Below are 16,234 nucleotides of genomic sequence, written 5' to 3'. Positions count from 1 at the left end.
AGGGGAGAGGAGAGGAGAGGAGAGGAGAGGAGAGTTGAAACAAACACATCAGAAGAAAGTATGTGTATGGACCTGATCATCATATATCTAAGGGTCATTTCCCAACTTGCTATGACAAGACTGGACCTGGAATGCAAGAGGTCACAGAATCATGGAACTAAACTATGTTGTCTGGCATGAAGCAACTATAACATACTGTAGTTTCTGTGCACAATATCAATGATTGGGAATTACTATGGGCAAAGTCTCGCATTGCCAGACCTTCCTCCACAGCGCTGCGGAGAAGGGTCAGGCGAGTCCACACAGCATTCCGGGATGGGAGAAAAACGTGCTCTGGTTTATTGGGATTACTTTAAACCAATCACAATCGTCATGGGCGGCACTAAGCGCGGCACGGAGCAACGGTGCCTCTGCAAATAGCCTCGGGAAGGAACTTGTTTGGGTGGAACGTGCACGTTCAAAGGTTGTTTGAGTCGTCCAAAAGAAAACTCAGATTGGACAGACAGTATAGCTAGCTGTCTGGATTTACCCTGCAGAGATCTGAGGAGCAGTTAACCATAGTCCTCATAAATCCACCGGAATTTACACAAACAACTGATCAATCCCGGAAGTGGAACGTCGTAGATATATACTACTATGGGCATGGTAGTATCACAGCAAGTAACTCAATACAGATGGCCCCAAAAAGACACACATTACTTAGAAAAGGAGTCCTCATAGGGAAAATACCAGCTTATGTACAAACAAGAGCTTTTGGAGGAGTTTAACCACTTCCAGATCATCCGGGACAGGGGCTGTGGTTTGGTCCAGTGCCAGCCTCTCCACTGGACAATCTAGAACTCCAGACCAAAAGTAAAACTTATGGGTGGCTGGTTAGTTGTTACTGCAATAATTCATTTTACTGCCCAATTGCAGACCATGGTCTCACTTCTGGCCAACCACAAAAGCCAACGCGGTCAGACTGCGGCTCTGTGTGGTTGTAAGGGGCCCATTTCCATCGCTGCGCTGCCTCCTTGCAGGATGATATATTCACATTGTTAAACGGTTACAAGATTCTACTGCTATTCTTACTTCTGTCACATAATCATATAGTACATGTTCTTTTGTATCCCTCTATGTTTCCTGTGAACGAGAGGGAAAGCAAGAGTCAGAGAGAGCGACAGACAGACAAAAAGAAACTGATTGCAATTTAACAGATCGATAAACAGGCCACTAAGATAAACACAATGAGATTTTGTTCCATTTGCTACTCCCTAACTCAGCTAGAAAGGCTGACAGCGTGTTTCTCATGTATCATCACCTAAAAGGTTTTTATCCAGTTGGATGCAAGTAAAGCAGTTGAGCGACGGATTAGTTGCAGAGTGTCTGTGAGGGGATGCAGCCTGCAGGCATGGGAACAGGAGCTCTAAATTGACCTCAAATCCCTTAATTGGGACACAGAGTGGGACAATGTGGTACCCTGTATCATTTAACAGAAGGAAATGGTTTAAAGGGGTTTCCATGTGACAGGGCCTTGACATGGGAGCTTTTACAGTAATGATTTGAAGGCGATCTGGTTTCTCAGACACAGCATGGGATCAAAAAGCACTGGTATAACCATTAACCTTACAGTTAGGGAAGAAATACAGCCCATGTCACTTATTGTTGAGAGTATTATGGCTCTCCCACACACGTGCCTCTTTCTCAAGCACACATGTAAGTACACACTGAGTCACTGACATGAAAATCAAAGCACAGAGGTTGACATGTGAACTACATTTCAAAGCACATTTGTGGTTGCCTTTGGTAATTGAGGACTGAAACATGTTTTATTAGCCATGGACTTGATGGTGGTGTAAAAATGGAACATTCAGCAACCAATCTAAATTGACTAAAATACACTAAACTGTAAAACCCTCCAGTCAAATTTCACTTTAAACTGTTTTTGGAAAAGATTATGGTAATACAGGGGCACTCTGTGAAGATGGGTGGCCAGCTTGTATCAACCCTGGGTTAACCTGCACTAGTCAACAACCTTCTATCTCAGTTTCTTACACATCTACTTTATGTGGAAAGTGATGTAATGGCATTCATTAGAGCCTCCATATGTTTCTCTCTGCATAGCCCCATGGTTCTTCCTTGGCTTCAAAGGCCCCTCTACTCAGTAAGTGCTTAATCCCTCTCATATGTGCACTGCAGCTACACAGTCCAACATGGCCCGCTTGGTTGCTTCCACCATGCACAGAATGCAAATATTAACATTAAGGGGGCTCCGGGAAGGACGGACATACTTTGGATGTTCAGAGCAGTTGAGCGCTTTAACAAAGGGAAAACATGTCCCAACAATTCTCTAGAGTATTTGTGCTGGGTATAAAGCATTAACCGAAGCATGAAACAGAAAGACAGACATAGGAAACCGTGATTTTGCAGTTCATTGGTCGATTTAGAAACAATCCTAACACAGATGTTTTGGGACACTGGCAAAGGCACTTGACGGACAAAGACCAACATCATTTTGGCTCAACGTTTTCTACTTAAGTTATGATACTTTGACAAAATTCATTATCAAGTATGATTATTGGGAAACATCAGACATCAAACACACTTTGGCAGGCTTTGAGCCAGAAACAAATGTGCAACCAAAATGAGGTGACTTTGACACTCTGATTGGTGTTCCTTCTGTTCTACTCTGGTGTTCTGCCAATTGCGTGATGAGAACACTACGTATTTGGTGATGGGAGAGGATCCAAATCTCTCTCAAAATTAAAAGTTGGTCATGAAAACAGCAAGACATCAGAAGATGTTCCTTAAACTTCCTCAGCAGTTCCCACACTGGAGGATTTAATTCACTTAACTTTGGAAGCATCGCGCTATCATCTCAATGTCGCATGTACATTGATCTTTAAGCAAACTATTAAAACAATGTAAGGACAGGAACTCAAGCTAATACAATCTACAGCACAGACTCCACAATGACACTTTTGAAGAGGGATTTAATGAGAAGCTACTAATCAACAGCAGAAAGGCTGTTAATTAATGTCAGTCCTGTACATTACAACTGCGAAATCAACTTACTTGTGGTCCAATTTTTCCAACATTTCCCATGTCCCCTTTCTCTCCCTGCAATCACAAAACATCAAACAGTGTGCTGGTTAGCTTCCTGTAATTAAAGAGACCCCTGACACCATCCTGCCCTGCCACAAGCACAAGACACAGGATATTACAAGTGTAAAAAGGAACACACACACACACACACACACACACACACACACACTGCATGGGACTGTGAATAACTTTGTGTTGCTTCTCATTGCGGTTTGTCAGTATATATGATGATAGCCCTGGGAGAAATAATTTTCTCTCCTAATTAAAGCATGTTTACAACACAGTTAGTCTAGGCTATAAACCGGTCACAAACATGGAGACATTGGCACTCAGAGGGAAGCACTAGCCAATAATATAGAATGATAAAATCTTTAAACACATGATACCATAATCATAGCACAGCATTTGTGGTGCGTATAAAAGCCATTTTCAGCCAATAAAATAGGGTGAGGATCAAGTCTGGAATGCTGTGGTTTGCTCAAGTAAAAAAGTGAAACTGAAAGTTAAATAATTTAAACTGTACAAGCCATACGACTATCAGTGAGAGTTTTCTAAAGATGGAGATATTCAGTTCTGGTAAAATAGCTATAGCAGATGATTTGTTTCTAAATTTCTTTGGAATCACAGGTCTTTTAGCAGGTGAATGGCATGAAGCTAACAAGAAGAAAACATAGGCCCATTTCCATGTATTACAACAAATTCACAGGCATTCTTCCAATTTTTCTCAATTTCTCAACATCTAATAATTTGAAATGGCAATTGAGACAAAAATAACTAGGTACAACAATAATGTCTAAATAGTTCAACTGTAATGTACACATGGAAAAAGCTAATCTATGCACAAACCTACATACTTCCTTTAGGATGCACATTGGACATGTGTTTTTGGTACTACTAAAATCGAAGTAAATCAAAGTGTTTTCATGTGACGGGATGAAATAGTTCACACTTTACAATGGAAAATACCTTACTTATTCCTTTTCAAGCAAAATAAATGAATAAATAAATATGATCCCATTAAAATTAAGACATTACACATTACATGATTTCCTCTTAGGATACTGACATGGTTTTATAGGAATATTAGCAAGCATTTTTGACAGTTTATCTTCAAGAATGAACTTCAGTTGCAGTCTGGCATGAACAGTATTTAACCAAAACCAGTGTGCCTTCTTTCAGACACAAAATGAATCGTATTTAGTTGACTGTGTGATCCATTTTTCAACTCTACAATGTACGTATATCTAACACACTTCTGTATTCTACAATGTTGTGGCATGATATAATGTTATAAACTAGACTCACCTCTAAACCGTCGGGGCCAGGTTCGCCTATGTAGCCTTTCCTTCCTGGTCTCCCCTACAAAGACAGGCAGAGAGACAGAGAGACAGACGTAACGACAGACAGACAGGCAGAGAGACGGACAGACAGACAGACAGACACACACACACACACACACACACACGTACTGATCAAAAGATTGTTAGTTATATAATCTAAGTTAATAATGTATGTATCACATCTCATCCCAGCTGCTCCCTAATAGAACATCTAAGCAAATTGTTTAATTCAAACCACCTACAAAAGGCTCCATTTGTGTGCATGTATCTCTATGTGTATTTGTGTATATACTATATGAGAATCAGGGAGTTCTTACAGTAGGGCCAGCGCTGCCAGGTGGTCCAAGTGGTCCTTCATCACCCTGCAGAAACACAGTACAGATCATAATACACAAATATTTGCGAACGAACACACAAACACATGCTCACATATACACAGCAGAGTCCAACAGACTAGTAAATACAGCTGGCACACCAAACAACATGAATAAATGCACACGCAGTAAATGTCATTGCAAAATCATGACTTCCAACTTTCAATATTAAAGTTCCTAAATCTTAACGTGCCATTCTTACTGGGCTCCCCCAGCTTCTGAAACCAAACCTACGCCACTGTCTACAGCTGTCAGATAAATGTAATCCACTTTTATACTTGTACTCAAGTACAGCGCTTGAATAAATGTTACTTTCCAAGTCTATGCTTTCAGGTATCAAACTGCTTTTTCTCTGTACTCTATCTGACTGAGCTGCTATGACCCCATACCAGCAAAGTGTGTGTTAGAGGAGAGTACATTGGCCAACTACAGCTCTGTGAGCGGTTGCCAGGTCAATGCTGTAACATTCAGCACAATAGAAAAGTGTGTGTGTGTGTGTGTGTGTGTGTGTGTGTGTGTGTGTGTGTGTGTGTGTGTGTGTGTGTGTGTGTGTGTGTGTGTGTATACCTGTCAAAGGCTTCTGTTCTGTTTTTTTCAGGGCTGGAAAACTTTCAGCCTTATTTTTATAAGCACCCAATGATGAATCATGACATCACTCAGTGGAAAATGCCCCGAGAGATATGTCAGAGAAAAAAAAGGATCTAGGATCTATCACTAGGATCTAAGCTGCAACTGTTTGAGATATGACTAGATGCTAAATAGATAGATAAGAAACACTGTGTTAGTTCATCTTCTTGATGAGCCATATTTTCCACTTTTCCATATCAGTGAGTCAAGAACCGAGCAGATGAAATGGAAATAAGTTAAGTATTGAATTGTCTCACCTGTGTTCCTTGAGGACCCAGCGGACCTTGCGGCCCTCTGACACCCTGCAAACCCTAAAACACAGCCAAATGCAAGAATTCATTTGGATTAATTTACAGTAATGATTGGATGGTCGGAGATGGAGAGAGAGAGAGATAGAGAGAGAGAGAGAGAGAGAGAGAGAGAGAGAGAGAGAGAGAGAGAGAGAGAGAGAGAGAGAGAGGGGGGTAGAGAAAGAGAGACAGAAAGAGAGATGTTGATATACCTTTGGTCCAGGTAGACCGTTGGGCCCTGGTACTCCAATGTCCCCAGGAAATCCCTTGCAAAAAACAGGATAAATAAATTATTATTATATGTTATGATTATTTGACCTGCCATGAGTCACCATTCTAACTGGTGGAGCTTGATCCCACACTTTAAATGAACTCATCTCTGTACAGGAGGGGTAGGATTATACTGCATTTCAAATGGCAGCTGTAATGTTTGCCTATTTGTATGTTGATGTACTACAGCAGCTCCTCTTTGCGAATCACTGAAGGCATCCTGCATGAATCTGTATCAGACAGACATAGGGGTGGGGCCTTTCTTGAGTATATAGGCAGGTTCATTGAAAACTGATGTAAGGATAGTGATGCACTGCTACGGAGCTCAAAGAAGCTGAATACATTCAGGCCCGCCTGCCACGACAACCATCACTCATTTCAGAAAAATATGCCTGCTAGCTGTGGCCTATGTGACCTATGGTCATGTTGCACTCCTGACTGCAGTGTGTCTTTGACATTTTGCATGCTTTTCACATACGATGAAGCATCAACAACAGAGATGGGAAGTAACAAAGGACAGATACTTTGTTACTGTACTCAAGTAGATTATTTCATATATTTTTACTTTACTGACTTTTTACTTTTACTCCTTACATTTTTAACACGAATATCGGTACTTTCTACTCCTTACATTTTACAAAATTGGCTCGTTACTTTAGTTTCAAATAATTTCAGTAAAGTAACCATTATCATTTTTCACGTCATCAATGCCGAATTCAATCTAACTTGATGGGAATATACGTTGCACTTGACGCACCACTACAAGACGACTCGACAGATTCGGCGGCATTTATTTGCGGTAAATCATTGTGGCTTGATGGCGGTAACGTTAGCACATAGAAGTATGGACGGCGACATGATTGAAAATGAAGAAAACGGAGATCCCAGAGAATCGGCAGACAAGCAGCAAGACATTCCCAATCATCCTTGGCCTTATCTGACATTTGTGTGGTCCAGGTAGCTTTGCATAAAAAAAATGGTTATTTTTACTTGAGTAAAGAAGTTAAATCAGTACTTCTACTTTTACCAGAGTATTTTTTAACACAAGTTTCTGTACTTCTAATTGAGTATGGGAAGTGAGTACTTTTGCCATCTCTGATCAACAATTACCTCTGTGACAAAAGGGGAGGTATTCTACAGAACATCCAAAACACAGACATGCTGGAGGGAGATGCCAGAACAGGGAAAGTGAGGGACAAGAGATAAAAGTTGTTTTGATGAAATGCATTACATTACAATGCATTACGTTACGTTATGTTCGCAGGTTTTGGGGCTAGTGGGATGCCTTGATTGATGTCTCCATCGCCGAAACACTGAAATTATGTCAGTACGGTATAAGTGAGGTATGAATAATTTAAACCTATGCCAGTGTGCCCTAGTAAAATTTCAATTTATTTATTCATTGAACAACACTGTATAAAACCCTTAATATTTTAATAAGACTAAAAGTCTAAATCACCAATTTTACTGTTCTTAGAGCCATCTCTTTTAACACCAGGTAGAGTGTTGATCTTATGTGTATACTTGCTTATTTTAATTGTGTGCGGACATTGCATTTTAGTTTTTATTTATTCTACTTATTTTATTTTATTTTAATTTTTATTGCATTTATCTTTATATTGGGTACCTCTGTGCTTTTATTGTGTTATCTATTTATTCTGTTTTATCTTTTTGTGCAGCACTTTGGAAACCTTGTGTTTGTTAAAATTGTGCTATATAAATAAAGTGGATTGGATTGGATCTCGTTTCAACAGACGAAACATCAGGATCACTCTTCAGGCCATGTAAAGTAAATGGTTATGTTCAGCAAACACCATGGCAATGACCTGGTAGTGCAACTGGCCTGTTTGATTATCACATACTATATAATATACGAGTTGAATTTTTGATGTAATGGTGGCCAGAGAAGGAAAAGCCATAAGATCATTGAAAGGTCATCTAATGACCAAAGTAAAAAGACATCATCATGTTATGTTGTTGGTTATGTTCATTGTTTCCCATTTTGAGATGTTCAAGACATTTTTTTTTGGCAAAAGAGGGAAGGTCATGGAGTCACAACGATCAGTAGGTCCTCTGGTGTGCTACCTCTGGTCCTGGAGGCCCATGTGGTCCTTGTGCCCCCATCTCACCGATTTTACCCTGTTTAAAATACAGAAAACCCACCTTAATTATAATGTGTTCCTTCTGTCAAAATATACCGTAGGTAATGCATTCTATTCCTTCATCGAGTATGGATCTGAATAATGCTGACTGACTCAATGTGATGCCACATTGAGTTGTTATAGCCATTTGACATGATGCTTAATCACACTGATGTAGGGCTGCTCGATTATGGGAAAAATCATAATCACGATGATTTTGGTCAATATTGGAATGACGATCATTTAACACGATTACTCATTGACTTTTGGAAAGATGTTGCATTTTTTTGTTATTTTAAAAACAGTGAACTGTGAAACTACTTAATACTTTTCCCGTTGAACTTTTTTTCCTTTTCATTCAGAACACAAGAGTTTAAAATAAGAGTTTACTTGCAAAACGTAATGTGCAAAACAATCGTTTTTGTTAGAAGCCAAAATCCAAATCGCGATTAAAATCGCAATTAATTGCACAGCCCTACACTGATGGGTGAAGAGCAAATAACCAAGTAAGCATTGATACAAGTTAGACACTTGCCCTAAATGGCTAAATGGTCTCTCTATCTCTATCTCTCTCTCTCTCTCTCTCAATTCAAAGAGGCTTTATTATCATGACCATATTGACACATAATATTGCTAAAGCACATAGTACAACAGGGAAATGTGCATTTATTTTACGATGCAAACAATAAAACATTATGTTAACAGTAAAAATTTTTTTTTTTTTTTTTTTTTTTTTTTTTTTTTTTATTTTTATTTTTTTTACATGAAAAAAAAAAAAAAAAAAAAAAAAAAAAAAAAAAAAAAAAAAAAAAAAAAAAAAAAAAAAAAAAAAAAAAAAAAAAAAAAAAAAAAAAAAAAAAAAAAAAAATAAAAAAAATTTTTTTTTTTTTTTTTTTTTTTTTTTTTTCCCCTCCCTTTTTTTTTTAGAAAGTAACACAACAAAATATTTACTTCTCTACCCGCCCTCTCGGGGTTCCCCCCCCCCATTTTTTTTTTTTTTTTTTTTTTTTTTTTTTTTTTTGCACCAAAAGGGTTTTTTTTTTTTTTTTTTTTAAATAATTTTTTTTGTTTTTTTCGAAAACTGTGCTAACTTGAAACTATGTCATAGAGAGACGCATTCCACGTCGTGCTTCCCTCAATGGAGCTCACTACCAGCAAGTGCACGAATAAGCTGATGTGTTGTGAATGCGACTGAATTGACTTCAGTTTACAAGCAAACAAAAGTAGATTCCAGATCTCAATGTGGTACACTGTGTTCACTGTACAAAATCTGCATAAAATGGCATGCACGCACGCGAGCGCGTGTGCACACACACACACACACACACACACACACACACACACACACGCACACGCACACGCACACGCACACGCACACACACACAAACCCTCATGTAAATGCACGAATAAATACACCTTCAGTAAAGTCTACACATGCACCCTTGGCTGCACAGATGCATACACACTCACACGAACATACCGGTGGTCCTGGTTTCCCTCTTAGCCCAGTAGGACCAGGTGCACCAGCAACACCCTGAAAGAACGAGGCATAACAATCTCAAACTGATCTTACACACCCTTTGTGTGTTAGTGTGTTTGTGTGTGTGTGTTACTGCGTGTGTGTGTGTGTGTGTGTGTGTGTGTGTGTGTGTGTGTGTGTGTGTGTGTGTGTGTGTGTGTGTGTGTACAAACCATTTTTCACATGGGACAAGCATTATGTGGTGACCTCACGTGATTAATGAATCAACATCTGCATTTATTCAAATAATGTTTTGGTTCCTCTTTTCCTAATTTAGCAAAGGCTAAACATGTTCCTCTATTGATTCTGCTATTGTCAAATAATTTGTCTTAGCAGGAGGTAAACAGAGAGCACCTCTGGGATGTTTAAACAATCAAGAAAAAGAAAAAAAATGAATGAACTGTACAAGTATTACCAAGTGGCATACAGTATGCTCTCAACAAAAGATGAGTATTGAGTAATTTTTACTCCAGAATTCACAGTTCATAAAGCCTCGACTGATTAGCTTGGGAACAAAATGTCCAATGAAATCAAATGGCTGGTCATAATAAATCCATGTACGTAATGTTCAGATGGTGTGCATCTGTGTTTTACCTAAAATCTTGCTTGAGTGATGGGAGACGTCCTTACCTTATCACCTTGGTACCCCATCTCTCCTGGTTCGCCCATTTGTCCCACTTCACCCTGAATTTCACAGTATCATAAAGAGATATAACACAACACTACTCTGACACAGTGATCACAATACGACCATAGATGAGAGATATATACCTGTACATAAAGCACATAACTGTATATGAACATTATGCAAAAGTATGGTAAACTTTCAAGGCAAGCTGCTATCAAAATGCAGTTTGAATAGCATGAAAACAAATGGCAACACTGTAAAGAACCAATAGAAATTGTGGAGCAACATTAATATTTAACATATTAACACTGTCTCTCATCATGATATTGAATATGAGTTTGTTTTAGTGGCTGCATTATCCAAATGTTAACAGGATCACTTGTAATATGTAGTATTATGCAAGCTGGGCTACTGACACATTACACACAGATACACTGCAATAATATAAATATTTAGATCACCTTATCACCTTTCAATCCAGGCAGGCCGGCTCGTCCTGCTGGGCCCTGCCACAGGAAAAGGACAGAAGGGAGGGAAAGTAGAATAATCAGTCCATTAGAGAAAAAGGGGGGGAGGGAGGGGGAAGATTAGTGACTTCAATGGCATAATTTGTTTTGAAGCAGGGATTTGCAAATGAAGTAAAGCCAAGAAGGAGGCTGATACAAGTTGACACTGTGGTAAACGTTTTGAAACTTACTAAGCAATAGATATTTTACGGATTTAAATGGTTTAATTTGATAGTACTGTACAGTATTTTCCTTTTTTTGTTTTTTTGTTTTGAGCATTTACAGCAGCCACTGTCTAATCTACCTGAGGTCCCACCAGACCAGGCAGTCCTCGCAGTCCCTCAGGCCCTGGGTCCCCCTGTGAAGGGAAGGAGGTACACATTGGAATTTATGTATCACAAACACACAGACACTTTTGATACCGGCCCACAGTTGTTGACTGACACTGAATGGCATTTTCACACTAAATGTTTCCGATTTCTTCTTGGCAGGGACGTTTGTCTTCACATCAACACTATCTGCTGTTTCCGACACAGAGCATTCCTTTTTGTCACAACCTTACAACACAACTAAGCCATGTTGACAGTGTATCCAGTTGTTTTGTATGGGTCTGGGCTGCTCACCACTGCCAGCCCACAACATCCACTCTAATTGACAGCGGGGAGGTAAGAATGGCCAGAATGTGTTGGCTGGAACGAAAAAAATACCCTTTACAAGCAGGCAGGCAGTTGGCTGGCCGCTGACTGCTAAAACCATGTCAGAAGTGATTATATTGCCGACAAAGTGTGTCTGTGTGTGTGTGTGTGTGTGTGTGTGTGTGTGTCTAAGGATGTGCAAGCAAATGCACATATGCACCATTTACACAGACAGACAAAAACACATTTAACTAAATACAGCCTCTGTACCTGGATGTATAGGCATTAGGAACGTTGAACCTTTGTATCTCACTTCTCTGCAGTCAAAGGCCTGAGACTGAAACTGTCAGCCTGGTCTTTATGCAAAAAAAAGTGTAAGTGAGAGGTGAGTGAGAGCATCAAGCACGTGTTCCTTAAACAAGAGGTCCGTCTGGACCGTGTAAGCAGTGGTGTAGTCTACGTGATACGCAGGAGGTATACGCAGTATACCCACTAGGAAAGCTCCAGGATTTCCATATACCCATTTAAAAATGCCCAATGACACGCAACAACATACCATTTCCATTATATTTTTGATATATTTTGAATTGTCATCTGTTATTTTCTTCTTCGCATAGGCTAAATAAATGTATTTCCACCGTAAAGTGGTGCATAAAAGTGTATCTGAATACAGGAAATTAAGTCGTTGATGCTCAAAACTTCCTTGGGGGAGGACACCCAGACCCCCCACTATGATATGCCCCCACCCCCACCCCAAAGGCAGATATATATATATACAGTACAGTATACCCACTACAATACATTAGACTACACCAACCACTGCCGGTAAGGCTGGTCTTTGATGCTGTGGCTCCACTGCCATACTGCAGCAGGACGGAAATGAATCACATGCGCTTTATCAAAAGAAGCTTTCAACAGCGAACGCATGAAAAATGACGTACTGAAAGAAGGAGATAAGCTGGGAAAAAGAAGGTTCCACCCAAAACTCGGATGTTCACCAGCCCAGCTGAAGTGATCTGGTACATCAACATCCCACGCTGCTGTGGTGTACCCTGACTGCCAGGTGGTTAGAGATCACCCAAACCATTATCTCCCAGCCACACTGAAGACAAGTGATTAAAGACTTGACAAAACCAGATTGTAGCATTCCTGTTCCTCTTGTTTCAACACAACCACTGTAGCCTCAGAAAAGCCAATCGAACATAAAAAGCTTCAGCACCCGGTGTATCATACACTAGATTTATCATATACTTGACCACCATGCGAGTGGGGAAAGCACAATAAAATGACTGTGTATGCAGGCCTCACTATAACACGTGTAAATGATGAAAAACTGGTTGAGGTAAGAGTGGTAAAGCAGAAACACACGGGCGCACACACACACACACACACACACACACACACACACACACACACACACACACACACACACACACACACACACACACACACACACACAGTGAAAAAGTGTCTGGCTGCATCACATTTTGTTGAGTCGAACACTGGCAAAGACATTAATTGCATACCAGAACAAATACTGCTCTGTTTCTGCTCCCGTTCCGATTACTTAACTAAAGCTTAACTTACTGTAAATTTGTGTAAATGCCTTTCAATAAAAGAGCGAGCACAACTGGAGCCACAAGGGTGTGTTTGACAGTGGGAAGTGAAAATGAGTTTTCAATGTCAAATCAAAGTTCTTTGTGAGATCTATCCTGTGTCAAAATCACTCAGCGGGAAAGTTGACTAAATATGAATTACATCAAAGGCGGGATTAAGGCGGTGTAAGTATTTTGGCTCTCATGTATGATTACGCAAAAGTATTTACAGGCAATGATTTGTTGATATAAAGAAGAGTAACCACTACATCAGCTTTAAATAGGCATGTAATCAGCAATAAATCAGAGAGCCCACCATCGCTAAATGTTTTTTTCACATACCAGACACATTTACTACTGTTTACCGATGAGAAAAGTTTTATCTTTTGCTATCGTTAATTTAGAGATGGTGTGTGTGTGTGTGGTGTGTGTGTGTGTGTGTGTGTGTTTGTGTGTGTGTGGTATATACAGCACATTCGTGTATGCATGTGTGCACATCCTGTTCTTTCCAGACCACACAAACTGATCTATGGAGCGTCAGACCTGACTGAGTCCTGAGACATGGAGTTAAACAAAGGCTTGCTACCAATTTCTTTTTCAGTTAATCTGGAGTGACAATACATTTGCTTTAGTAAATTTTACTAGCAAGTTCTACAGGGACACATGGTGCCATGACCCATCATGTTAGCTGGGTCATGTTAGTCCACAACTCTGAAATGACACACTGAATGAAACTAAAATATCAGATGTAGTGAAATATCCAGGTGGGTTTACTTCAAAGCTGTGGTATTCTCTATCACTTGATTGCTGTACGTGTGTAACCTTGTTTGTGTAAAAACAAAATAAAGATACATGGCTGCATGTTTCATGTCTGACTGTGTCTGTAGTAAAGATGACTTACAGCCAGTAGCTGAGGTGAAGGTTAAGGAAACCCCATCCATCCAGATGTGTCTAGTGCACACTGAGTGACCCTTCAAGCACCCCCAATAAATCCACATGTTATGAGGACAGCAAACCAGTGTAAATGAAGCTTGAAACTACGGCACAGGAAAGGTGCCGTGTACAGTTGTATCTATTTTTCTGACATGAACAGGGGATGTTTTAGAGGCCTTTTTAACAGTTCTGCAGTGAAAAGACAGCATGCTCTCTATTACACTAGATCTGTGACAGTCTAGAATTAGTCTCACTGCTGAAATAAGACAGATTCTCCCAATTGGTTATGGAGCATTTGGCAGATGGACACCAGAGTTTTTTTTAATTTTCATTATTGAAATTTGACGTGCACCACTTATAGTGCATTTCAAATTCCCATATGTTTAGGGTACTTTTACTGTATCCAACCATGGAACAACTGTGGTCAGAGTAATGTACATCTCTATTACTATACATGTGGGAAGTGTAGTTTACTTTTTTGGCACTGTCATGTCCATGGAGTTAGTAGTGTTGAGGATACATGGCGTGCAGCTCTACTTATATTCTATTCCTTTGAGTCCCTGCGGATAACTTATATTTCTGAAGTCATTAACATTAAGAAATAAGCTACGGCCCTACTTACTACTACTAACCAAAAGAATAGATGGCAGCATTACAATTCACATTCATCACTCATGGAGAAAAACAGCACATCCTGTTATCCATCATCCAAACCCAAACATCTAACCACTAGAGACAGACAAGTAGACAGAAAGATGGACAGACAAGCAATCTTAGAAACAGGTTAAAGGGGAGACAGAAGTAGAACTGTGAGCCAAATGAATGACAGATCAAACATAGTGCCATTAGCTGTGGAAAATAAGACATTATTAGACATGATAATATTACAAAACTGATACTCACCCTCAGACCAGGAAAGCCGCTAATGCCAATCCCACCAACAGGCCCCTGTGAAACATCACAGCAACATCCTAAGTACACAGGACAGGACACTTACAGTATTGCACATCCCTCATTCCCAAGGCTACATTGGAAATACTGTAAGTGTAACTTAATGTTTTTGTATATGGGCAAACATAGGCTACATGACAAAAAGAATACTAAAAGACAAAATAACTTTAGCATATGAATCTGAATAATGTTTATGCAGGAAATAGCCCAGTACTGTGCATTTGCACACATTGTCACTGATGAAAGAGGACAAGTAACAAGCAGGGAGACTCAAGCTTTATAGATGGAGGACAGAAAGGTGAAATAACATCCAGAGGTAGATCAAAAGTGTAGGATAAAAAAAAGGGGGACAGCTGAATTCACCAGGAGGCGGACAAGAGTTCTCACCTCATTGCCATCAGGACCAGGAGGCCCCCTCTCCCCCGCATCACCCACCACACCCTGTGGGGGAAGTACATCCACACTCAATTTAAAAAGGTCAGGGCTACCACTGCCAATTAATCCCTTCACTTGCCAGTATATAACACTTAATACAAGTGAATGAACAATAGTTCATTTTGCTTTTTCTACTTTCGTACTGTTACTTAACTTCTAACCATCTAACCATCTAACCTTTACTTGATATATAGCATTCAACATGCAATTTCCCCAAGCGGTTGAGCAAATTTGCGTTGACATGGTATGAAAATAATGCTTATTTAATGAAGCAAGATAAGCCAGTGTATTGGTGAGCTTCTGGATGGGCTTACAACAGCCCTGAGGCCACAGACTTTGATCCAGTTAGCCAGACGCATCACTTAATGTTTCAGAGAAAAACTCTTTGGATGAAACAGACACTGGGCTGACTGCCCACTTGGCAACTTCAACAGAGAAGCTAAGGCTTGTTTTTAAAACATTAACTTTTCACAGTGTGAGGGCCCAACCTTGACATTCCAATTGTCTTTATCTTGATCTGTATTATTTGTTTTTCCAATCCCACCTGGGAACAAACTTGGCATTGCAGGACCTATGCCAAAATACCTGCCATCATATTTCCAATGTCATTTGCCACACTTTGTTTATTGTCTAAAGGAGTTATTCCTCTGTCTTCTTTTCTCTCTCTCTGCTATGTTTAACCAGTGGCCCTCAGTGTCCTGCTGCTTTAGCACATTCACAGCTGATGTAGCATACAAATGAATTGAAATGCCCCTGGGGCTTTTTCTGGATGGGAAGTATGGCTATTTTTAAGAGGATATACTGTATACATTATGGATAACATTTCTATCCATTTTTACAATGTCCCTGATGTTCCAGATGAGATAACACAGACAATCACGTTTGCAGCTGTCTCCTCATAGCTTC

At 39.8% G+C, this 16,234-nt stretch overlaps 1 protein-coding gene across 1 annotated transcript in view; it reads right to left on the bottom strand.

The window, feature by feature from the left end:
- LOC120565976 (collagen alpha-1(XXIV) chain) overlaps positions 1-16,234 on the bottom strand; it is a 102,572-nt gene that overhangs the window by 40,337 nt on the left and 46,001 nt on the right. Inside the window, exons 14-25 of the mRNA XM_039812141.1 lie at positions 15,281-15,334; positions 14,846-14,890; positions 11,084-11,137; positions 10,735-10,779; positions 10,276-10,329; positions 9,607-9,660; positions 8,071-8,124; positions 5,928-5,981; positions 5,683-5,736; positions 4,742-4,786; positions 4,390-4,443; positions 3,055-3,099 (exon numbers count right to left, since the gene is read on the bottom strand). Of these exons, the coding sequence (XP_039668075.1) occupies positions 3,055-3,099; positions 4,390-4,443; positions 4,742-4,786; positions 5,683-5,736; positions 5,928-5,981; positions 8,071-8,124; positions 9,607-9,660; positions 10,276-10,329; positions 10,735-10,779; positions 11,084-11,137; positions 14,846-14,890; positions 15,281-15,334 (612 nt within the window). The remainder of the gene's footprint in view (positions 1-3,054; positions 3,100-4,389; positions 4,444-4,741; positions 4,787-5,682; positions 5,737-5,927; positions 5,982-8,070; positions 8,125-9,606; positions 9,661-10,275; positions 10,330-10,734; positions 10,780-11,083; positions 11,138-14,845; positions 14,891-15,280; positions 15,335-16,234) is intronic.

The sequence above is a fragment of the Perca fluviatilis genome, chromosome 9, assembly GCF_010015445.1.
Source record: "Perca fluviatilis chromosome 9, GENO_Pfluv_1.0, whole genome shotgun sequence".
Lineage (NCBI taxonomy): Eukaryota > Metazoa > Chordata > Actinopteri > Perciformes > Percidae > Perca > Perca fluviatilis.
This window is presented reverse-complemented; position numbering and strand designations above follow the sequence as displayed.